General features: G+C 38.0%; 1 protein-coding gene across 7 annotated transcripts in view; it reads left to right on the top strand.

Annotated features, from left to right (window-relative positions):
• Nucleotides 1-19,133, top strand: part of Mindy3 (MINDY lysine 48 deubiquitinase 3) — an 80,091-nt gene that overhangs the window by 30,174 nt on the left and 30,784 nt on the right. For 6 of the 7 annotated variants that reach the window (XR_003843450.1, XM_021192593.2, XM_029536287.1 and 3 more), the window contains 2 exons: nt 1,305-1,375; nt 5,839-5,919. Coding sequence is in view for 6 of the 7 variants with exons in the window: in XM_021192593.2 (XP_021048252.1) it covers nt 1,305-1,375; nt 5,839-5,919 (152 nt within the window). In the remaining variant the exon portion in view is untranslated. The remainder of the gene's footprint in view (nt 1-1,304; nt 1,376-5,838; nt 5,920-19,133) is intronic. The other variant, XM_029536285.1, reaches the window with a different exon arrangement.

Below are 19,133 nucleotides of genomic sequence, written 5' to 3'. Positions count from 1 at the left end.
TAGAGAGCTTGTATCATTTCTCTTTACCCTTAGTAAGGTCTTTATAAGGCAGAGACTATGTCTTAGTCATCACTGTTTCACAGCCTTAAGCACACTGCCTGCTTTCACTTAGAATAGAGAGGAGTAGCTTGAAATGTCCAGGTTTTGCCAGACAGTGGTGTTGTACACCTTTAGTCCCAGCACTTGGGAAGAAAGAGACAGATGGATCTCTGAGTTTGAGGTCAGACTGTTCTACAGAGCAAGTTTGAGAACAGCCAGGACTACACAAAAAAACCCTGGGCTGAAAAACAACAAACAAAAATACAAAAACAAACAAACAAAAAAAAAAGGAAGGAAGAGAGAGGAAAAGGAAGGAAGAAGAAAGATAGAAAGAGAAGGAAAAATTATGTTTTAAGTGCTGTTTAGTTATGGCCACCATTATCCCATGATAATACTAATACTTATGACTTAACAAGCTCTTTTATTGTTTTCAGAAAATCAGGGCCAGTTAAGTTACCTCTTTTTATGAAAATGTGTGTGTGTGTGTGTGTGTGTGTGTGTGGTATGGATGTATATCCATATGTGTGTATGTAGATATATATGTGTGTGTGTATAGACATATGTGGATATATATATATATATATATATATATATATATATATATCCATGCCCTATTCATATATATGTATGTGTGTGTGTGTGTGTGTGTGTGTGTGTGTGTGTCTTTGGGTTACCGAGTGATTTTTTTTTTTAACTAAAAAGTTAACATTAAACAGTTTTATAAATAATTTTAATCTACATTTAAACCATTACATTTACCCAGTACAAAACTACCTGGTATCATTTTATAATAAATAGTGATAACATGATTATTTGATATAATTTAATTTTTTATTGTTTTATTTACTACATCCCAACCATAGTTTCCTCTCCTCCCTACCCCTTCAATCTCTTCCCTCCAACTCCCCTCTCCATCAGATCCACGCCCCCCCATCCACTTTCCCTTAGAAAAGAGCAGGCCTCTCAGACACATCAACCAAACACAGCATAACAAGGCGCAATAGGACCAGGCACATACTCTCATTGATTTGACATCTTAGTAAATACGTGCAGAGGTTTAAAGATAGTTTTAGGTGAAAGAAAACATTTTGTCATGGTTTGAATATAAATATATTTATGCACATATATGTATATATATATATATATATATATATATATATATATATATATATATATATATATATATATATATATATGCACACACATGACTCAGGCTTACGTATACTAATGCAGTGTTAAATTTGGTTTTGTTTATTTTTTTGCAGAACTTCTCGGTATCCATGAACAAGCAGCTGTAGGATTCTTAACACTAATGGAAGCTTTGCGATATTGTAAGGTAAACTGTCTTGAGGGGTTTGAATATGCCCACACTGTGGACAGTATTTTCACTCTGATGGTCATTAACTTCAGCTCCTGGCTGTCACCACTCATCACTGTCTTACTTCCTTGCTGAGCTCCCAACCCAAACTAAGTGTTAAGAAGTGAAGGCGGCTAGTTGTACTTACTTTCCTGAGAAGGGAGTGGGTGACAGAGCAAAGAGCAAAATAATACATAAAGTAGAAATATACATGGTTTACTATAAATATGCTATTAAGCTGTTTCACCTTGAACCTTCATTGTTGAAATTGACGCACTTACCTGTGCAGTCCTCAATAACCATTAAATATTGCAATATTTTAAATGAGGCTCACATCAGTTTTCTCACATAAAAGATGCTATATTCTTAGACGAAGGATGATGTAGATTTGAGGATTTTTTTTTTCCATTTTAGAATGTTTATATCATAAAGTGGTTCTGATGACAGTGACAATTTTTAGTATCATTAACAAGTGTCTTAGCTGGGTGGTGGTTGTACACAACTTTCATGCCAGCAAAAGCAGGTGGATCTCTGAGTTCAAAGCCAGCCTGGTCCACAGAGTGAGTCCCAGGACAGCCAGGGCTACACAGAGAAACCCTGTCTTGAAACCTCCCTCCCATAGCCCTCCTTGCCTCGAAAAAAAAAAAAAAAAAACTAAAGAAGTATCATCTCCTTTTCTCCTTTTTCTGCGTGTATGGAGAGGGGGGCACATGTACATGCACACACATTACTGTTTCTGTTATTGTTTGTCAGACATCATTCCTTCTTCATGTCAACTCACAAACAGAGATGTAAGAACAGTACAGGCTCTCCTCTGACCTTGTAAGTAGTGACTATGCACAACAGTAATACCTTCATTTTCAGAGATTTTAAATTACATAAATTAATGCTGTTCTAAGACAGCCTGGCAATTAGAGATTTAAACTAAGCTTCCTATTTCCAGTACATACACATGCTCATCTATCCTGGAGAGTAAGCACCTATGCGCTTTCTCTCTCTCTCTCTCTCTCTCTCTCTCTCTCTCTCTCTCTCTCTCTCTCTCNCNCTCTCTCTCTCTCNNCACACACACACACACACACACATTTTACTCGTCACCAAGTTACAAATATTTAAAGGATTTTTCCATTCCCATTTTTTTGTTGCTCTGAAAAAATAAACTGACCAAAGAAACTAAAGAAGGAAGAATTAATTTTGACTTATAGTTCCAGAGGGTTAGAGCCCATCATGTCAGGACTCCATGGTGGGAAGAACAGGAAGCAGAGAGAGAGGTAGAACAGGAAGTGGGCCAAGGCTATAACCTCTAAAGTTCACTTCCAGTGATGTAGATCCTTCAGCAATGTTCTACCTCTAAGATTTGATAATCTCCCAGACAGCACCACCGACTGGGGGCCAGATGCTCAGGTACATGTACTCAGGGTGACAGTTCTCTTTTAAACCCCATAGCCATGTTGTGTATAATCTTCATCTGAATCCTGTCATCACAGTCAATGTTGTTCCCTCCATTGCCCCATTCCAGCCACACTGGGGGCCTGCCATTTCCCAGTGTCCTAGCTCGTTACATAAATGGCTGACTTTTCCCTTGGGTTAATTTTAAGTTGTTTCAGAAGAAGTATTTCCTGCCATTTCCTCAGTTACTTTATAGATTCGGTTGTGAGCTTAGCCTTTGAAGGCTGAGCCATCTCTCCAGCCTGCCCCAGTTCCTCTTTCCCATTATTTGTGAGGAAAGACTACTCTATGGTGACTCTTTACTTTTTTTTTTTTTTTTTAATATCTTGAATGTGTTTTCTCTTCCCCAATGGCATTAGACTTTTACAGGATTATTCTAATGCCCTGATGCAGGGTTGCTTATAAATGAGCGATAAAGAGAGCTGACAATCAAGCCACCAATGGCTTTCACTTGGGAACTGGGTACCAGCACATTGGAGCTGCAGGCACAAATTCTACATGGCAAGAGGGGTGGAGCTAGCTTGGTCCCCTAGACTGTCATGATGTGCTAATTTGGGTTCTGTGCCATAAGGCTATAACTATGTCTGGTACCTGACATATGGGCAAATAGACTGATCTGGAGTATGAGGAGCATGAAGAGAATGAATTGGTATAAATTTTATCAGCTATCCTTAGAGACTGACTAGTTTATAACCAGGACATCAAAACCCAACAGTCAGTGTCTAAAATGCTATACGTAACTTCATCAATATGCAAGTTCTCAGTCAACACGGATTTACATTTCACCAGATAATAAGGGGAATGGCACAAAGGAAATGAATTATGTTTGAATAAATGTTGTAAATCTAAACATTTCTCCATTCTTTGATAGAGGTACAGATTTCTTTCTAATAATGAAATTATCATTTAATTTATTCTCAGCATATATATTTAGGTACATAAATGAAGCAATACCTATTTATAACCTTCCTACACACACACACACACACACACACACACATGCACACACCAATAAAGAATGATGCTTTTAGCGGTGTGTTTAAAAATAAGAAAGCATAATGTATATATCATAAAGATAACCATTTTGGATGCATATGGTTCTATGGATGTTGCTATATTTGTAAAGCTGTGCAACCATCATCCTTACCTAATTCTACACACACCCCACTCCCCCAAGAGTAGGTCTAACCTGGCAGCCACTCCTTCTTCCTCACACCAGAAACCACAGTTCAACATTCTGGCTTTGTGGGTTCCTGTGTATTAGTGATTTCTTTCTTTTTATGTTGAAACCACTCTTGTTTTATAGTGTGTCAATTTGTTTCCATCCATTAACTGATGGATGTTTCAAATTATACATTAAAAAAAAAAAGACCTGTTCCTATTGTAAAACTTTAAAAGTAACTTCTGTCATGAAGAATAGAGTAGCTAGAGTCTTCTCTGTTCTCTCTCTCTCTCTCTCTCTCTCTCTCTCTCTCTCTCTCTCTCTCTCTCTCTCTCTTTCTCTCTTTCTCTTTTGCCTTTATAAGGAGGCTTTATTATTAATTATTTACCTTAGTAATCTCAGGAAGAAGAACAGATTAGCTTAGTCTAACATTATTTATAGTTGGAAAAATCTAATGAAGCAAGCATTCTGATTGCTAAGGATTTAATTTGGGTGTTTTTAATACTTAGCCATCTAATATTTTGCACATAATTCAGAACTATGCATCAGCCCCTCCTTTTCACTTTATGACCACACCTACCTCCCTTCATTATGGAAATATCTTCATGATTCATATTTAAGACACTTAAGAGTGATAATTTCCAATTTTGGCTGTTATAAATACTGCTACTGTGGACATTTGTCCACATCTTATTTTTATAGGCATATGTTTTTACATTATGGTGTACTCAGGATTAAATTGCCTGGCCACACGGTAATTCTATTCAACTATTAGAGGACTGTCACTTTGATTTCCAAAATAAGGACAATGTTGTGTACTCTGGTGACTGATTTTATGATAAAATGCAACATTAGTTCAGCTGTTTCTACTATAAAATTTTACACACACCCCCTTTTTAAACCTTTTCCTTAAGTGAAGTGCACTTGCTTTTTCTAAGAGAAGTTAAGCAGCATCTAGAATGTTCAGTATGTCACTCAGTCTAGGTGTCAGGATCACTGTTTATGATTCTAGCTCTGTAGGTGGTGCTTACGTTCAACCAGGCCCTGCCTGCCACCATGCACCTCTCTGTAGTCTCTCACGAGAGGTCCCTTGTTGCTCAGCTCCACAGCCACATCGACTAACTGAGTAGCTTCCCTTTCCTCACTCATTTCCTTCTCCACTGCCCTCAAAGGAGCCTTTCTATTTGATGGGCTTTCTGTTGCATGTTAGTGCAGCTGACTCAACCCTGCTTTCATAGGACAAGGGAACTAAGTTTTCTGCCATGAATACAAGAGTTCCTGTTTTCCACCTCTCATGGTGAGAGTAAATTCCCAAGGACTGTTGTGGTGCTAAAATAGGGGCTGCTGGCTAAATAGAAAAGGATAATGTATCCTGAGTGCTGTAGGTAGTTTCTTACAGTTTCCCAGTCTGAGGAAGAAAAGTACACGAGATTAGTAAGATTCATTGTTTTCAATGGAAGTGTTCTCATGGAAGTATAGAATCAGTTGATGTAAACATGATAGGCTGTGTAAATCTGTTTTATGTGCTCAAAATTAAACTTTTTCTCAGTCACAAATGAAGTGCTTACAAGTTTTTTGGCACAATCTTATATATGGATTTCTTGATCTAAAGTCCTCATTTCCAGCTGTGACACATGTATATGTATATTGCAGTGTCTGGTTGAAAGATGCAGTATAAGCTTAGGCACAGGTCCCTTCTGCACTCAGCATCTAACCTCTATGGTAAGACGTGTTAATGAGACACCTGTTATGTTTCACATATTTCTGCACAAATATTTAAGGGACAGCATAAAATCTTTCATTTATTTGTTTTACTTTGCTGAATTTATTCTAGGTTGGTTCTTACTTGAAATCTCCAAAATTCCCTATTTGGATTGTTGGCAGCGAAACTCACCTCACCGTATTTTTTGCCAAGGTATGCTTATAGGGGACTTTTTTTCCCCCCACAATGATATTAGGCAAACAAGTAATACTGTGAGTCCATATTTAGTTTGATCTTTGTGCAGATAAAAATCCAGCCAGTAATAAATGGAATGTTTCCCAGCAATCTTATCAGTTCACACTACAGAAAACACTGTTGCTTTGCTCTGGGGTTGGAGTCACCTCAGTGAACTCCTTCCTGACTCCGTTACATGTCTTAAGAGCTCTGGCTTATGATTTTGTTCAGAAGTTGCTGAGATGTGGAAGAAACCACTTTAGTTTTATTTTAGATTCTTATATAAAATGGTTTCTAAATTTTACTTGTTAACAAGTGGTAATATTTTCCACAGTGCGGAGGTAAAAGCTTTGGAATCAAACACCTTCACTTAAACCCTAGTTTCTTTGCAAGATCTCTTGGGCTCTTTTCCTCTGTGTTTACAGTGGGGCTTTTTAACAGTACCTAGGTCTTAGAAGTGCTGTCAGTCTTAAATCTAAGATATTTAGTGGTGTCTAGCAAAAGACACGTGCTCGTTACTCTGAAAAGTTATCCACCATCTCTGACCCTGTTAAGAACAGTGTCAGAACTTGGACTGATGAGGGCAATATAAAAGTGTGTTCTTGAGGTTCTTTACTCCACGAGTACTTTCTCATTACTCCAAGAGACTTTGGTAGTATGTATTTGCCAGTGTAAGTTCCCTTCTGTAAGAATTCTATCAATTTCACTGAACTGGTAATCTCATTTTTGTTTTATTTTCTTCCTGCTTTTATTGTATTACCCAACATCCAGCTTACAGGTACAGAATGAGCTGCATGTTACTTTTTCTTAACCTGGAAACTGTATAAAAATGCAGGCCATCCTGATACATTCTTTTGAGTATGAGAGTTGTTGTTCATTTCCCTTTCAAAGTAGGGAGGATAAAAATAAAACTCAGAAACAGAAAACTTAAAATTCCAAACAAATATTTCATCAGTATATATTTCTAGAAAAGATAATCAGTTTAAATTTACATGGATAGTGTGTTTATGTCCAACCCTATTCTTTAGCATTAGGAAAACTGATATGAAACTATACAAGTGTATTTGTGGAGGGGACACTTGAAATTTTGGGGACAGGCTCTTAGTATTTAGCCAAGGCTGATGCTGTACAAGAATCTTCCTTCCTCAATGGAAAATTACATAAATAGTAAATGAAACTATTAACATTCATTTGAGTTCAATTTAAAATATTTTAAAATATGAAGTCTTTGTATACTCTTCATTACATAGAAAATGCTAGAAGCTTTGTTGTTCTTATAATTATAAAAGTAACTATTCATCATTTACTTTGACCTTGTGAGCATTCACAATTTTCCTATATCAAAATACTTCATTTTGAGCATTCATATTTACCTATATTTTTCCTGTTATCTTTTGTAGTTTGTTTTGATTTTTGTCTGTTATTTTGTGATTCATTTATTCACTCTATATGTCCTATGGCCCCAAAGAAAAATAAGTTTAATCCCCCATCTTTTATTAGAAATAAACTATCATGAAATTGTCCTGTAAGGTCATTTCCACAGACTGCTCTGTGTGCCGTGTTCTTGTTTTTTACTGGATGGAGTTCGGCCTTTTGTTCTGTGCTCACAGGTTTTAGCAGCCTATAAGGAAGCGTTCTTCCTTGTCTGCAAGTGGTTGGAGACCTGATGCACTGTACAGAGGCTGCAGCTGTGTTCCTTTCTTCCTGTGCTCAGTTTTCAGATGATTTCTAGGGATAGTTTATGCCTCGAGTTATGCCAGGTGCTGTGAATGCAGTGTTAAACAAACATAGACATTGTTCCTGCTCTTGCAGAGGTATGTATCTGAATGGAGGAGTCCATGGCTGATTACCGCTCAGATGTTTCCAAGAGTGATGAGTCTTGACAAAGCTTAGGTCTATAATACCACAAGGATTCTTCTGAGCTTTGGAAAGCTGCGATGTTTCCTAGAGGAATTAATATCTGAAGTGAGCACTGAGGTAGCAGTGGGCTTAAACTAGGGAGGGGAGGAAAGCATTGGCTACTTAGGAAGTAGTTGGCGTAAACGAACCTCCTCAGAAGGAAAGCCACCTGAAAGAAAAGAGCTGGACACTCAGAAGCAGGGAGGCAGGAGTGAGGGAATGCTGGGTCTGGAGCGCTCCACATTACTCCATAGCCTGAGCGGATGGACTCATAGCCACTGCACTTGGCAAGAATTTCAGGGATTCAGTTCAGGACTGTAAGAAGAACAAGCTTAAATTTGCATTTTGAAAAGGTTACTATGGCTAATTGCAGAAAACAGACATGTTGAAAAATAGCTCAGGTGATCCATAAAACAGATTTTTATCATTTTTATGGTAAGTGGTATGATTGTTATAATTTAGTCCAAGATGATAATTTTTATTATCCTTTGATAATTTCATGTATGCATATAATGTATCTTTATTATAACACTCCCCCATTCCTTCCTCTAACTTCTTCTGAATGTATCCCCTACCTCTCTACCCCATCTCCCAATTTTTTTTTAATAATTCAGTGAGGCCAGTTTGAGCTGCCCATATGTGAATGGTTGTGGGGCATCCACAAATGGTCTGTCAACTACAGACCACACTACACCCACCTCCACCCAACAGTCGTCAGCTCTATGTAGCTTCTCAGCTAGGGCTGAACCAGTACAGTTGTATTGGGATCAAGTGCTGGAGCAGGAGTCTCAGTTATTTATAGGAGCAGAAATACTCAAAAACATCTGTTTCACCCAAAACAGGATGTCACCAAGATGGGTGACACCCCAACCTGAGTGACAACTCTTGAAAGTTGGAAACCTGGAGTTTAGTGTATAACTTATAGGCAGCTTTTAATAGGACATTTTCTTGTTGTTGTTTTGTTTCAGGTAGCTATGCTGGTCTCTGCCTCTCCCAGGCAGCTTGTCTGCGCTCTCCTTTCCAGGCAGCCCAGCTGATCTGAAAGTGTCTTTCAGCAGTCTTTGCTGCTTATGTAATCTGGGGAGTAAAGGACCTAATGCATATGGCCAGTTTTAGGGACTTTCTGAAGCCTCAAGATGCTTATGGAATCTTAACAATTCTCCCTTTAGGATCTCCTGAGTGTTAAGGAGCTCCCCTCTAAAATGGAAATTTGATTTCAGAAAATTACTGCAGGCCATCTGAGACCTCTTCCCACCCATGGAGTCTAGGTTAGATTTACAGTATTAGGCATCCATTTCCTCTCATGGAGCAGGCCTTAAATCTAATAAGGAAGCTGTTGCTTACCCCTATAACACTTGTGCCACAACTGTACTATGGGCTTATCTTTTTAAGCTGGTTATCATTGTAGCTCACAGTATTTGCAGTTGCATGCAATTGTGAATGACTTTTCTCTCCAGAAGTCTACTTGGGTTCTTCCAGTAAGCACTACGAGAGCTAGCCTTCAGGGAAAACAGTGTTTTCTCACTACTTGCTTGATTTCTCCCTGCACTGTGACCAAAGTATATAGTATGTTCAGCAATGGGCTATCACTATCAAGTTCTGGTGAGCTACCTAGAGCACTGCCAATAATCTGTATTGATGTGGGTAGGGGAGCTCTGTGACCCTTCTAACAACTGGATGGGAGGCACCCCTCATTTGGCATTAGGAAAATAATAAAAATTTGGCACCCTAGTGCTTCTGGGAAGAGTATTATCCCCTATGTAGAGTAATGTGAATTTAATCTCTTAGGGGTGTGAGTTTGTATGTTTAGGAAGGTTATAAAATAGGTTTTCATATGGCTTCTAATTATTCCCCTTCCTATAGCCTCCTCTGTGCTAGCCTTCTGTGGGTCTCCCCACTCTTGTAGATAGTTGTCCAAAGCAAAGGAAGCAGGGATATCGAATTGGAAGGTGGGATGGGCAGGGGAGTGGGGAGTGGGGAGAGGGATTGGAAGCCCTGTGAGTATGTATAGTTAATAACCACACCAGGATCAGCTTTCAGGAGGCAGATTAGTTTTACTTAACTCACAGTTCATAAAGTTTTGGGGGACTGAGAGTAGGATCATCCAGGATGGGCAAAAGTCATTGGCTAGGGCTTAGGGTACCTGAAATGCCTCATTAGCATGGGGAAACAGTTCAGGAATCTCAGGTGCTAGCTGAAGAGGTTTTAACAGGAGAAAGAAAATTGATCCTGTAATCTGATTGAGGCTATGTGACATTCCTTAGGTAGAGGCTTATGCAGTGGCTTAGATTTCCCCAGACAAGGTCAGAGAAGGAGAAGCCCTGCTAAGGAAGGGAGTCTCCCATATTGTGCCAAGCCCAGAGGCTATCCTGTCAAGGTGGACTTTGAACTTAATTAGCAGAGTTTACCCACATCTCCCCCAGATATATTTTTTAATGGAGAAATGTCACTAAAGTATTCAACCCCTATGTTGGGGACAGCTTGGTACTGAACTAGAACCCAATTAGCACTAACTTTTACAATGCTATTTTAAAAATTGGACAAGGCAGAGTGTGAACATCAAAATCAAACAAAACATAAACCAGCAGGGAGTTGAGGGGTGGGAGCCAGGAAGACAGGGTTTATTGAACCACTTTAATTGCTCAGTGGACTGAAATCTTGAGAGCAAGTCTGTACAGAGTTTTTTGGGTTGGGGGGGTGTTGTTTGTTTTTTTGTTTTGTTTTGTTTTGAGGGTGTAAGCAGTGAACTCAAACAATATTTGATTCATTTACATAGACATAACATTTTTTTTCTCAGTACTATGCAAGTCCCCCCAAGTTTAGTAGCTATTAGGCCCCAGCAAGATCCAAAGCTGTTATCTATGGATGTCAGTGCCTGCTTGTCTTGAAAGGCTCCAGTCAGCAGGTGTATCTAGACAAAGGCCCTAAGCAAGTCTGAGGAAGATGGCAGGTCAGTCTCAGACTGGCCTGTAGAGGCAACTCTGCTTTCTTTTCCTCAGAGAGATAAACCTGTAGAATGATCACACCAGGGTTACAGAACCCTGGTGGGGGTTATCTGTGCAAGGGGTAATGTACTGTTTTCTTTTTTTTACACCAAAAGAAGAGAGGGGATAATGAGTGCACACATTAAACTGGTATACTTTGATTGTCAGCACATCAGTCATCCATTGCTCTAAACCCGTTAGCAGTTTAATTGGTGTTAAAGGCATCTTAATCCTGGAAGTGGGAAGTCACATTAGGGAAAGCAGAGGGAAGGGCTGGGATTTATTGATCTTATCCGCTTAAGGTAGCTGTGAAAGAAAACCCCATGTTAATTATAGATGTGAAATGAACAGTAACCGCTTGTCTGTGCAAAATAAATTGGCTTTAGTAGACATTAATTGATGATTAAGTAATAGTTGTTAATGTAGTTCCTTTGACCTGTGGGAGGTAGATCCAAGGTAATTCTCTGAAACCTAAAAGAATTTTTAAGTTTACAAAAAGAGATATATTGTAGTTATGTCCATATTACCATCATTTGTAATCTAAAAACAATTTTGGGATAAAAGTATGAACATTCTTTTAGGTAGTCCTCTTGCTAGGGAAAAAAAAAACATTTATACAAAAATGTTTCTTTGTTTTCCAGTTAATTGCTTTGGCTGTCATCTTTGGGGCCCTGGTCGTAGGCTAGGTCTTACCCTATAAGGGATGGAACAGTACTCCTGGCAGAGTGTTCCCCCACCGTGCCATCCCATTTCCTACTTAAACTCTTCCCCTATCATTCCCCTTTCAAATGCCTCTCTACCTTTGAGATCCATCTTCCTCCTATTCTTCTTCTCCTGCCATCTTTTGTTTTTTTTCCCTTCGCCAAAGCAGGCCCTTTCTTTCTTCTTTTTTTTTTATGTGTATATATATATATCAGGGTCCCTTCAGCAGAATCTTGCTGGCATGTGCATTAGTATCTGGGTTTGGTGGCTGATGATGGGATGGATTCCCAGATGGGGTAGTCTCTGGATAGACCATCCTTTCATCTTAGCTCTAAATTTTGTCTCTGTACCTATATCCTTTCATTGGTATTTTGTTCCTTATGCTAAGAAAACCAAGAAGGATGACCATTGTGTGGATACTTCATTCCTCCTTAGAATAAGCAGGTCCTTTCTGAAGTGTCTCAGAGTAATAGTGTAGAGTCAGGTAAAGTACATGAGTGAGAAATTTGCTTCCTGAGGTAAAATGACAGGACTTGGAGATGCTTTGGGGTTTTGTAGACAAGATGTAGAAATGTCTAATGAAATATGTGTGCAATGATTAGAGTTTAAGGGACTCAAAGGCATGTGCTTAACAGCTATGCTATTCTTTTTTAATTTTTTATCATTTATACCAATTTTTACATTTAAATATATTTTGATCATATCCTTCCCCTGCCCCAAGTCATTCTAGGTCCTCTCATGTCCCTACCCACACCCAACTCTCAAGTTCTTTTGCAGAAAACAAACAAAACCCCAATACAACAACAAAACCAAGAAAACAAAATAACCCCCAAACAGAAAACAAAATAACTCACCACACTGTTACCAAATCAAAGCACACACACACACACAAAAACTGGACATGAAACCCACCCTGCAATAGTTGATAAACCCAGGTGTCAACCATTAGAAAAAGTGATTTTCCCCTCTCTCAGCAGGTATAAATGACAGTTTAGGTGTTAACCTTTGTGTGGGTAGCTAGATTGTAATTCATTCATTCATTTTTATTTTAATTTATTTTATTTTAATTCATTAAGATTTTTAATTTAACAAAATATAATAATATAAAACAATACTTTCACTGTAGTGTTGGACAGGACAAACCATCAGGAGAAGAGCCCAAAAGAAGGCACAAAAAAATCAGAGACCCACCCATTTGCACACTCAGGATCCCATAGTAACACTATACTGGCAGCCATAATCGGTACAGGGAAGACCTGGTGCGTCTGATTCCTTCTCTGAGCTCATGTGAACTTTGCTCATGTTGACTTGAAGGGCCTTGTTTCCTGATGTCCTCTATCCCCTCTGGCTCCCTCTGCCTTCTCTTCCATGAGGTTCCATGAGCTCTGAGGGGAGGATTTGATGGAGACATCCCATTTAGGATTGAGGATTCCGTGGATTCCCATTCTCTGGGTAATGCCTGTATGTGAGTCTCCATATTTGTTGCCAAGGTGAAAGAGGAAGTTTTTCTAATAATGGTGGAACAAGGCACTGATCTATGAGTATAGCAGACTATCATAAGGAGTCATTTTATCAGTTTGTTGTTGGGTTTAGGTTTTTGGTTGGTTGGTTGGTTGGTTGGTTTGTTGGTTTGTTTTTGTTAGATCAGTATTATTTGGCTTTACCCTGGGTCCCTGGGTTATCTAGTCTCTGGTTCTTGGCAATCCAATCTATGCTGTATATAGGTTCTATCTCATGGAGTGGACCTTAGGTCCAATCAATTATTGATTGGTTATTCACACAATCTTTGTGCCACCCTTGACCTAGCAGGATACCATTGTAGATCAAAGGGTTTAGCGCTAGCTAGAACATAGGGGTGAGGTCTCTATGTAGGCATTAGCTCAACATTAGTTCAATGAGTTATTGAGGTGTAGCTTTGCTATTCTTAATGTACTTGCTTGTGATTCAAAGAGTTTACATGATATTTGCAAGTTAGGTGATCTTGAGATCGGGGCAGTGTGAGACAAGTATGTAGAGAACTATGCTCAAAGCTGCTCTTCCATATTACATTTCCATATCACTTCTATAATGAGTATCCTTTCAAAGGTACTGATGGGAGACAGTCTATTTTAGATAATACATGAGAGTATAGATATTGTTCATTTTCATTTATATTTAGCACAAAAAATAACTGTCAGAACATTTGACCCAAGCCCCATTCTTTATTCCAAAAGAAATATGTTTTAGAGAGAAAAACCAATTTTAAAATTTTGTGTTTGAAAAAGCAGAAATAGTCAAGTTTACATAAATTATCTGAATACCAGGTAGAATCCTATTAAACTTAGCCTTCTCTATGGTGTGAAAGGATATGTATCAAGCCAGTTAATTTTAAAGTTATTGGTAGTAATATGTACAAGTGGCTTAAAGAATTTTATTAAAAATATGGAAGATTGAAATCTGTAGAATTAAATTTTGCTTTGCTGAAAACAATTGTCATTACAGATATAGTTTGCAAGCTTGGTTTAAATATCTAATTAGAGGCTTAATTTTTAGATTGCCTTATATGTTCTGGATACCTGCCATTAAATTATTGCAAAAATGTAAACTTTATATATTAGACTCTATAAATAAAAGTGGCAGATATGGTATGTTTTATTCTGAAAATTAAGGCAGCGATTATAACTACATGTTGGAAGTAAGCTAAAGGGCAAACTGGCATTTCTCTCAGTGATAGCACTAATTTCTATGTTTTGTGTTTTAAAATACTTTAAATCAATTATACACACACACACACACACACACACACACACANATATATATATATATATATATATATATATATATATATATAATCTTTGTAATAATTTGTACCAAAAACCACAACATTTTTTCAAAATTCACATACATAGTTTCTCTGTTGGCACTGAAAATATACCAGTGTCAAGTAGTTGATAACTTTGGCTGATTTTTTTTACACATTTTTAAATAAACAATCATATGTTTACATATGTACATATAAGACAAGCAAGTTTAATAAAACGATAAGCAAAGGCCTTGACCTGCTTAAAGGAAAGTCATAGATTGACCAACTTTTCCATCACATCTTTCCTAGGGAAAGAAAATAAACTTCTTTACACTAAGGTTTCAGCATTGCTACAAATTATAGTTTATGTTCATTCATCTCATTATATTCACTACCCTTATTTCTAACCTAATTTAGACACATTTTCATTTGTGTTGTTAAAATAATGGGCTTAGCTTGACATTAATAGATGATAATACTTTGTTTTACAATAGTATGTCTTTATTTTCTGATTGGAATCAGGCGAGTGTACTGATAAACTTTGCAGTACGGAGAAACTGAAGACTCGAGTCTAATCTCACCATCTAAATCAGAAGACGCTTTCTGAGCATCCCCACAAAGTGCTTTTGTACAAATCTTTACCCCAAACAAGAATCGATTGTGGTTTATTTATATCTTTTTGTCTCTTTTAAATTGGAACTTTGGTTTCTTGATTCAGTTTTTTAATTCTTACTGTATTTTATATTTATAGGAACATACTACACAAATGGTAGTTATTGATATGATAAATATGACTTTATCCAAAGATTATCAACTTTTTGGCTTCATGTACCACTTTGTTGTATTTAGTAGAAACATTTAAATAAAGGAGATCTTTTTTACAGAAGATTACCTTGCAACACTGCTCTTAGTTAGGTCAGATCTCATTCAGTTTTAACTGGAGCAGAAGATGTGAGAGTTGCAGGGTCTTCAGTTGGGAACTAGGCAGAATTGGAAGCAACACTGCCTAGTTTTAAGCCTTGGGCCATTTTCTAAAGCAAGTGCTGTTTGTTACATGTTTAAGATTTCCCTAAACTTATGGTATCTTTTAAATACCAGTTCCAAGACTTGTAAATAGCAGAATGTATTCAGCTTAGATTCCAATATTACTGAATAAAGGGACTTTAAAGAGTAGTTATAAATAAGCAGCATCAAAGTATGTATCATAGTTAAGACTGCTGTTGTGATTTGAGGATAGGGAGAAAATGTTTCTTGAAATAACCTGTCATCTGTCTGTTTAAGAATAACTGACCTTTGGACTGATTGGAACTTTTAACAGAGAACACAATGGCCGAGCAGTGGTGGCACACGTCTTTAATCCCAGCACTTGGGAGGCAGAGCCAGGTGGATTTTTGAGTTCGAGGTCAGCCTGGTCTACAGAGTGAGTTCCAGGACAGCTAGGGATACACAGAGAAACCCTGTCTCAACCCCCCTATCCTATCCCCCCCCCCAAAAAAAAACAGAGAACACAGTGGAAGATGGTGATTTCAATTTAGTTGCTGAACTTAGTGGTCACCTTGTTGTATAGGAAATGCCCAGTGACCTAGAACTTAACCTTTCAAGCTGTTGGCATCACTTTCTGACCCAAAAAAAAGAAATCATCTTTATCTAACCAGTACCCCCAGATCTCATGTCTCTAGCTGCAAATGTAGCAGAAGATGGCCTACTCAGCCATCGCTGGGAAGAGAGTCCCCTTGGTCTTGCAAACTTTATGTGCCCCAGTACAGGGGAACACCAGGGCCAAGAAGTGGGAGTGGGTGGGTAGGGGAGCGGGGGGGGGGGCAGGGAGAAGGGTATAGGGGACTCTGGGGATAGCATTTGAAATGTAAATGAAATAAATACCTAATTTAAAAAAAGATTGTAAGAAATTTGTATTAGCTATTGGTTCCATCAGTAAGAAGAATATTACCATTTTGTGAACACATTAGAGGACCATATTGAAAATATATTACATATTTTATGAAATTTTCTCTGATTTTAAATTTGAACTTTTCTCTGTGTTTGTAGATCATTTTTTCTGATAGACTACTGGTCGTTTTTGGTTTTTCGAGACAGGGTTTCTCTGTGTAGCCCTGGCTGTCCTAGAACTCACTCTGTAGACCAGGCTGGCCTCGAACTCAGAAATCCACCTGGCTCTGCCTCCCAAGTGCTGGGATTAAAGGCGTGTGCCACCACCAACCAGCTACTACTGGTTCTTTGAAAGATCTAACTAAACATTAGCCTGTGTTAAAAGCAAAGGTGGTATTGCTCTCACTGACATAGTATCCTAAGGAGTCTGCTAGAGAAACTCACAAAAGCTGCCCTATGCTGATTCGTGTCTTAGGGGAATGTCACAGAATCTCCTTGCAGGAGCCTTATGGAAACCGTAGAGTAGTCAAGCTGCAGAGTTCCCACGGGGCCTTCTAATAGGGATGCAGGCAGGCAAGATGCAGTAAGTAAATGGACCCTTCCTTTCAAGAAGGAAACTGAACTCCTATTAAGTTGAGTAGAGAATGTTTCATGCTGGCTATCTTAGCTTTGGCAGAACAAACCCTTTATTCTGCCAAAGGGAATATGCCCTGTGGGCATGAGTCTGCAGGAATCCCTCTGTGGTACCTCTGATGGTGTTGAGAACTTGCAAACTCACTGCACAAGAAAAAGAGTCCTTGTTCAGTAGAGCCTTTCAAAGTCGATCCTTAAAGAGTTTAGCACTCAGACTTAATTTGTCTTTTTTAATTGTTTCCCTTTAATATCAGAACATAAAGCTAGTTCTTATTAAACAAAGCCTCACACTGGATGATGGTATATGTTCAGTGTTTTCTTCATGGAAGGAACTGCACCCACATGTCCCTAGTCAGTGAACTTCTCAAAGTCGCACATGCCTGTAGTCAAGCCGTGGGTTTTGCATGTGACATGCTTGCACACTTAAAGGCTGCAGTGTGACAGGCTCCTGCCGTGTGATAGGCTCAGTGTTTGGGCCGATGCCCTCTTAGCTTGCTCTCCCCAAACCATGTTTTTTACCTGGGAGTCTCTGTCTCTTTTTGTTAATGGGTTTAGAAATTAATTGCCTGGAATACTTTGTTGTTTGAGAAGTTTACATTTGAAAATAATACTTTAAATTTTATTAGATGATCATCTTATTGTGAATTTTAACCTAACTGTAGGTTAGTCATTGCTAAACCAACATTTTAAAAAAATGTTAGTAACCTACACAACTCAAGGCATTTTGGTTTCAAAAGAACAAGGTCTAAATTCTTGTCAAAGTCATTTCAAGTTTCCTTTTGATGTTGATGTGATTTTTGTAGCCTTGATTTTGTCCTAGTTTGGAGCTGTAAAATCTCCTTTTCATATATTCTCTCTCTCTCTCTCTCTCTCCCTCTCTCTCCCTCTCTCTCCTTTCTCTCTGTGCGTGTGCATTCACACATGCATGTATGCATTTTATCATCTTTGATCTTTCCTATAATAAACTGCATTTCCTCTCAGGTAAGAGCATATGAATATACATTATCATTTAAACAGAAATTACATAAAGAAGCTTAATTTAATGTAAAGGAGAAACACAGTATACAGTGCACTGTATTTCTGGGATTGCGGTGCAGAGCAGGCTACTCTCTGTGTGGTGATCCATTTACGACCACAGTGAAATAAGTGGGAGGGAGAGCCTTTCTTTAGGTGTTTTAAAACTTCCCAGTTCTGTTGTAGTGGGAAATAAATGAAATGTTTTATAGTCTTTAATGTTTAGCATTCTGAGGAAAATTCGCTGTGATGTATCTTTAATTATTGAATAAAACTCTTGAGAATTAAAAACTTAATTCATGAACATTCTGTAATAGTTTACTTCTATATTTTAATGAAGCTAATCATCTTATCCGTCTGTCTTAGATTTTACTATTTCTGCTGTTTATATTTTATGACAGACACTACAGGAAAAGAATAGATTTAAGAAGTTAAAGTATTTATTTTAAATTAAATCATAATTTGTGTGACTTAACATGTTTTTCAAAATAAATGTAACATAATTTTACCTAAAATTTTTGAAAGTTTGATAAGAAGTCTATACAAATTAGCCATTTTCAATTATTTTGGTCTTAAAAACATGAAGTTTTAACTATAAGCTTTCCTAAGCTTAGCATATTTTAGGCTACTTTATTAATTTAAGATTCTGTTGATGATTTGTATCACCACAGAAGAAGGGAACCTTTCTGTTTTTGATGACTTTAGCAGGACTCTGGAGTAGACTGCCAGTGTCCTACCTGGATTTCAGCATTCCTTGTCCTGTTGTCCTCTCTGCTATGCTCTGGCTGAATGCATTATCTGCTGTGGATAACTGTGACCCTCCTTCATCACAGTGGGTTGGCTGCTGTGGATAACTGCAGCCTTCCTCCTTCTCAGTGTTCCTGCTTCCAGGAAGCAGGGCCTGTCCCCCTTGTCTGTTGTCATAGAGAATCAAATGGTTGATACCTAAACCACACAAAGATCCAACAAAGAAAGAGAACTTCAGACCAATTTCCCTTAGGAATATCGATGCAAAAATACTCAATAAAATCCTCACAAACAGAATCCAAGAACACAGCAAAATGATCATCCATCATGACCAAGTAGGCTTCATCAAAGGGATGCAGGGATGGTTTAATATACTGAAATCCATCAATGTAATCCACTACATAAACAAACTCAAAGACAAAACCCACATGATCATCTCATTAGAAGCTGAGAAAGCATTTGACAAAATCCAACACCCCTTCATGATAAAAGTCTTGGAAAGATCAGGAATTCAAGGCCCCTACCTAAACATAATAAAAGCAATC

The sequence above is a fragment of the Mus pahari genome, chromosome 3 (assembly GCF_900095145.1).
Source record: "Mus pahari chromosome 3, PAHARI_EIJ_v1.1, whole genome shotgun sequence".
In the NCBI taxonomy this organism is placed as follows: Eukaryota; Metazoa; Chordata; class Mammalia; order Rodentia; family Muridae; genus Mus; species Mus pahari.
Note: the sequence above shows the minus strand (reverse complement) of the source record. Positions and strands in the feature narration are given on the sequence as shown.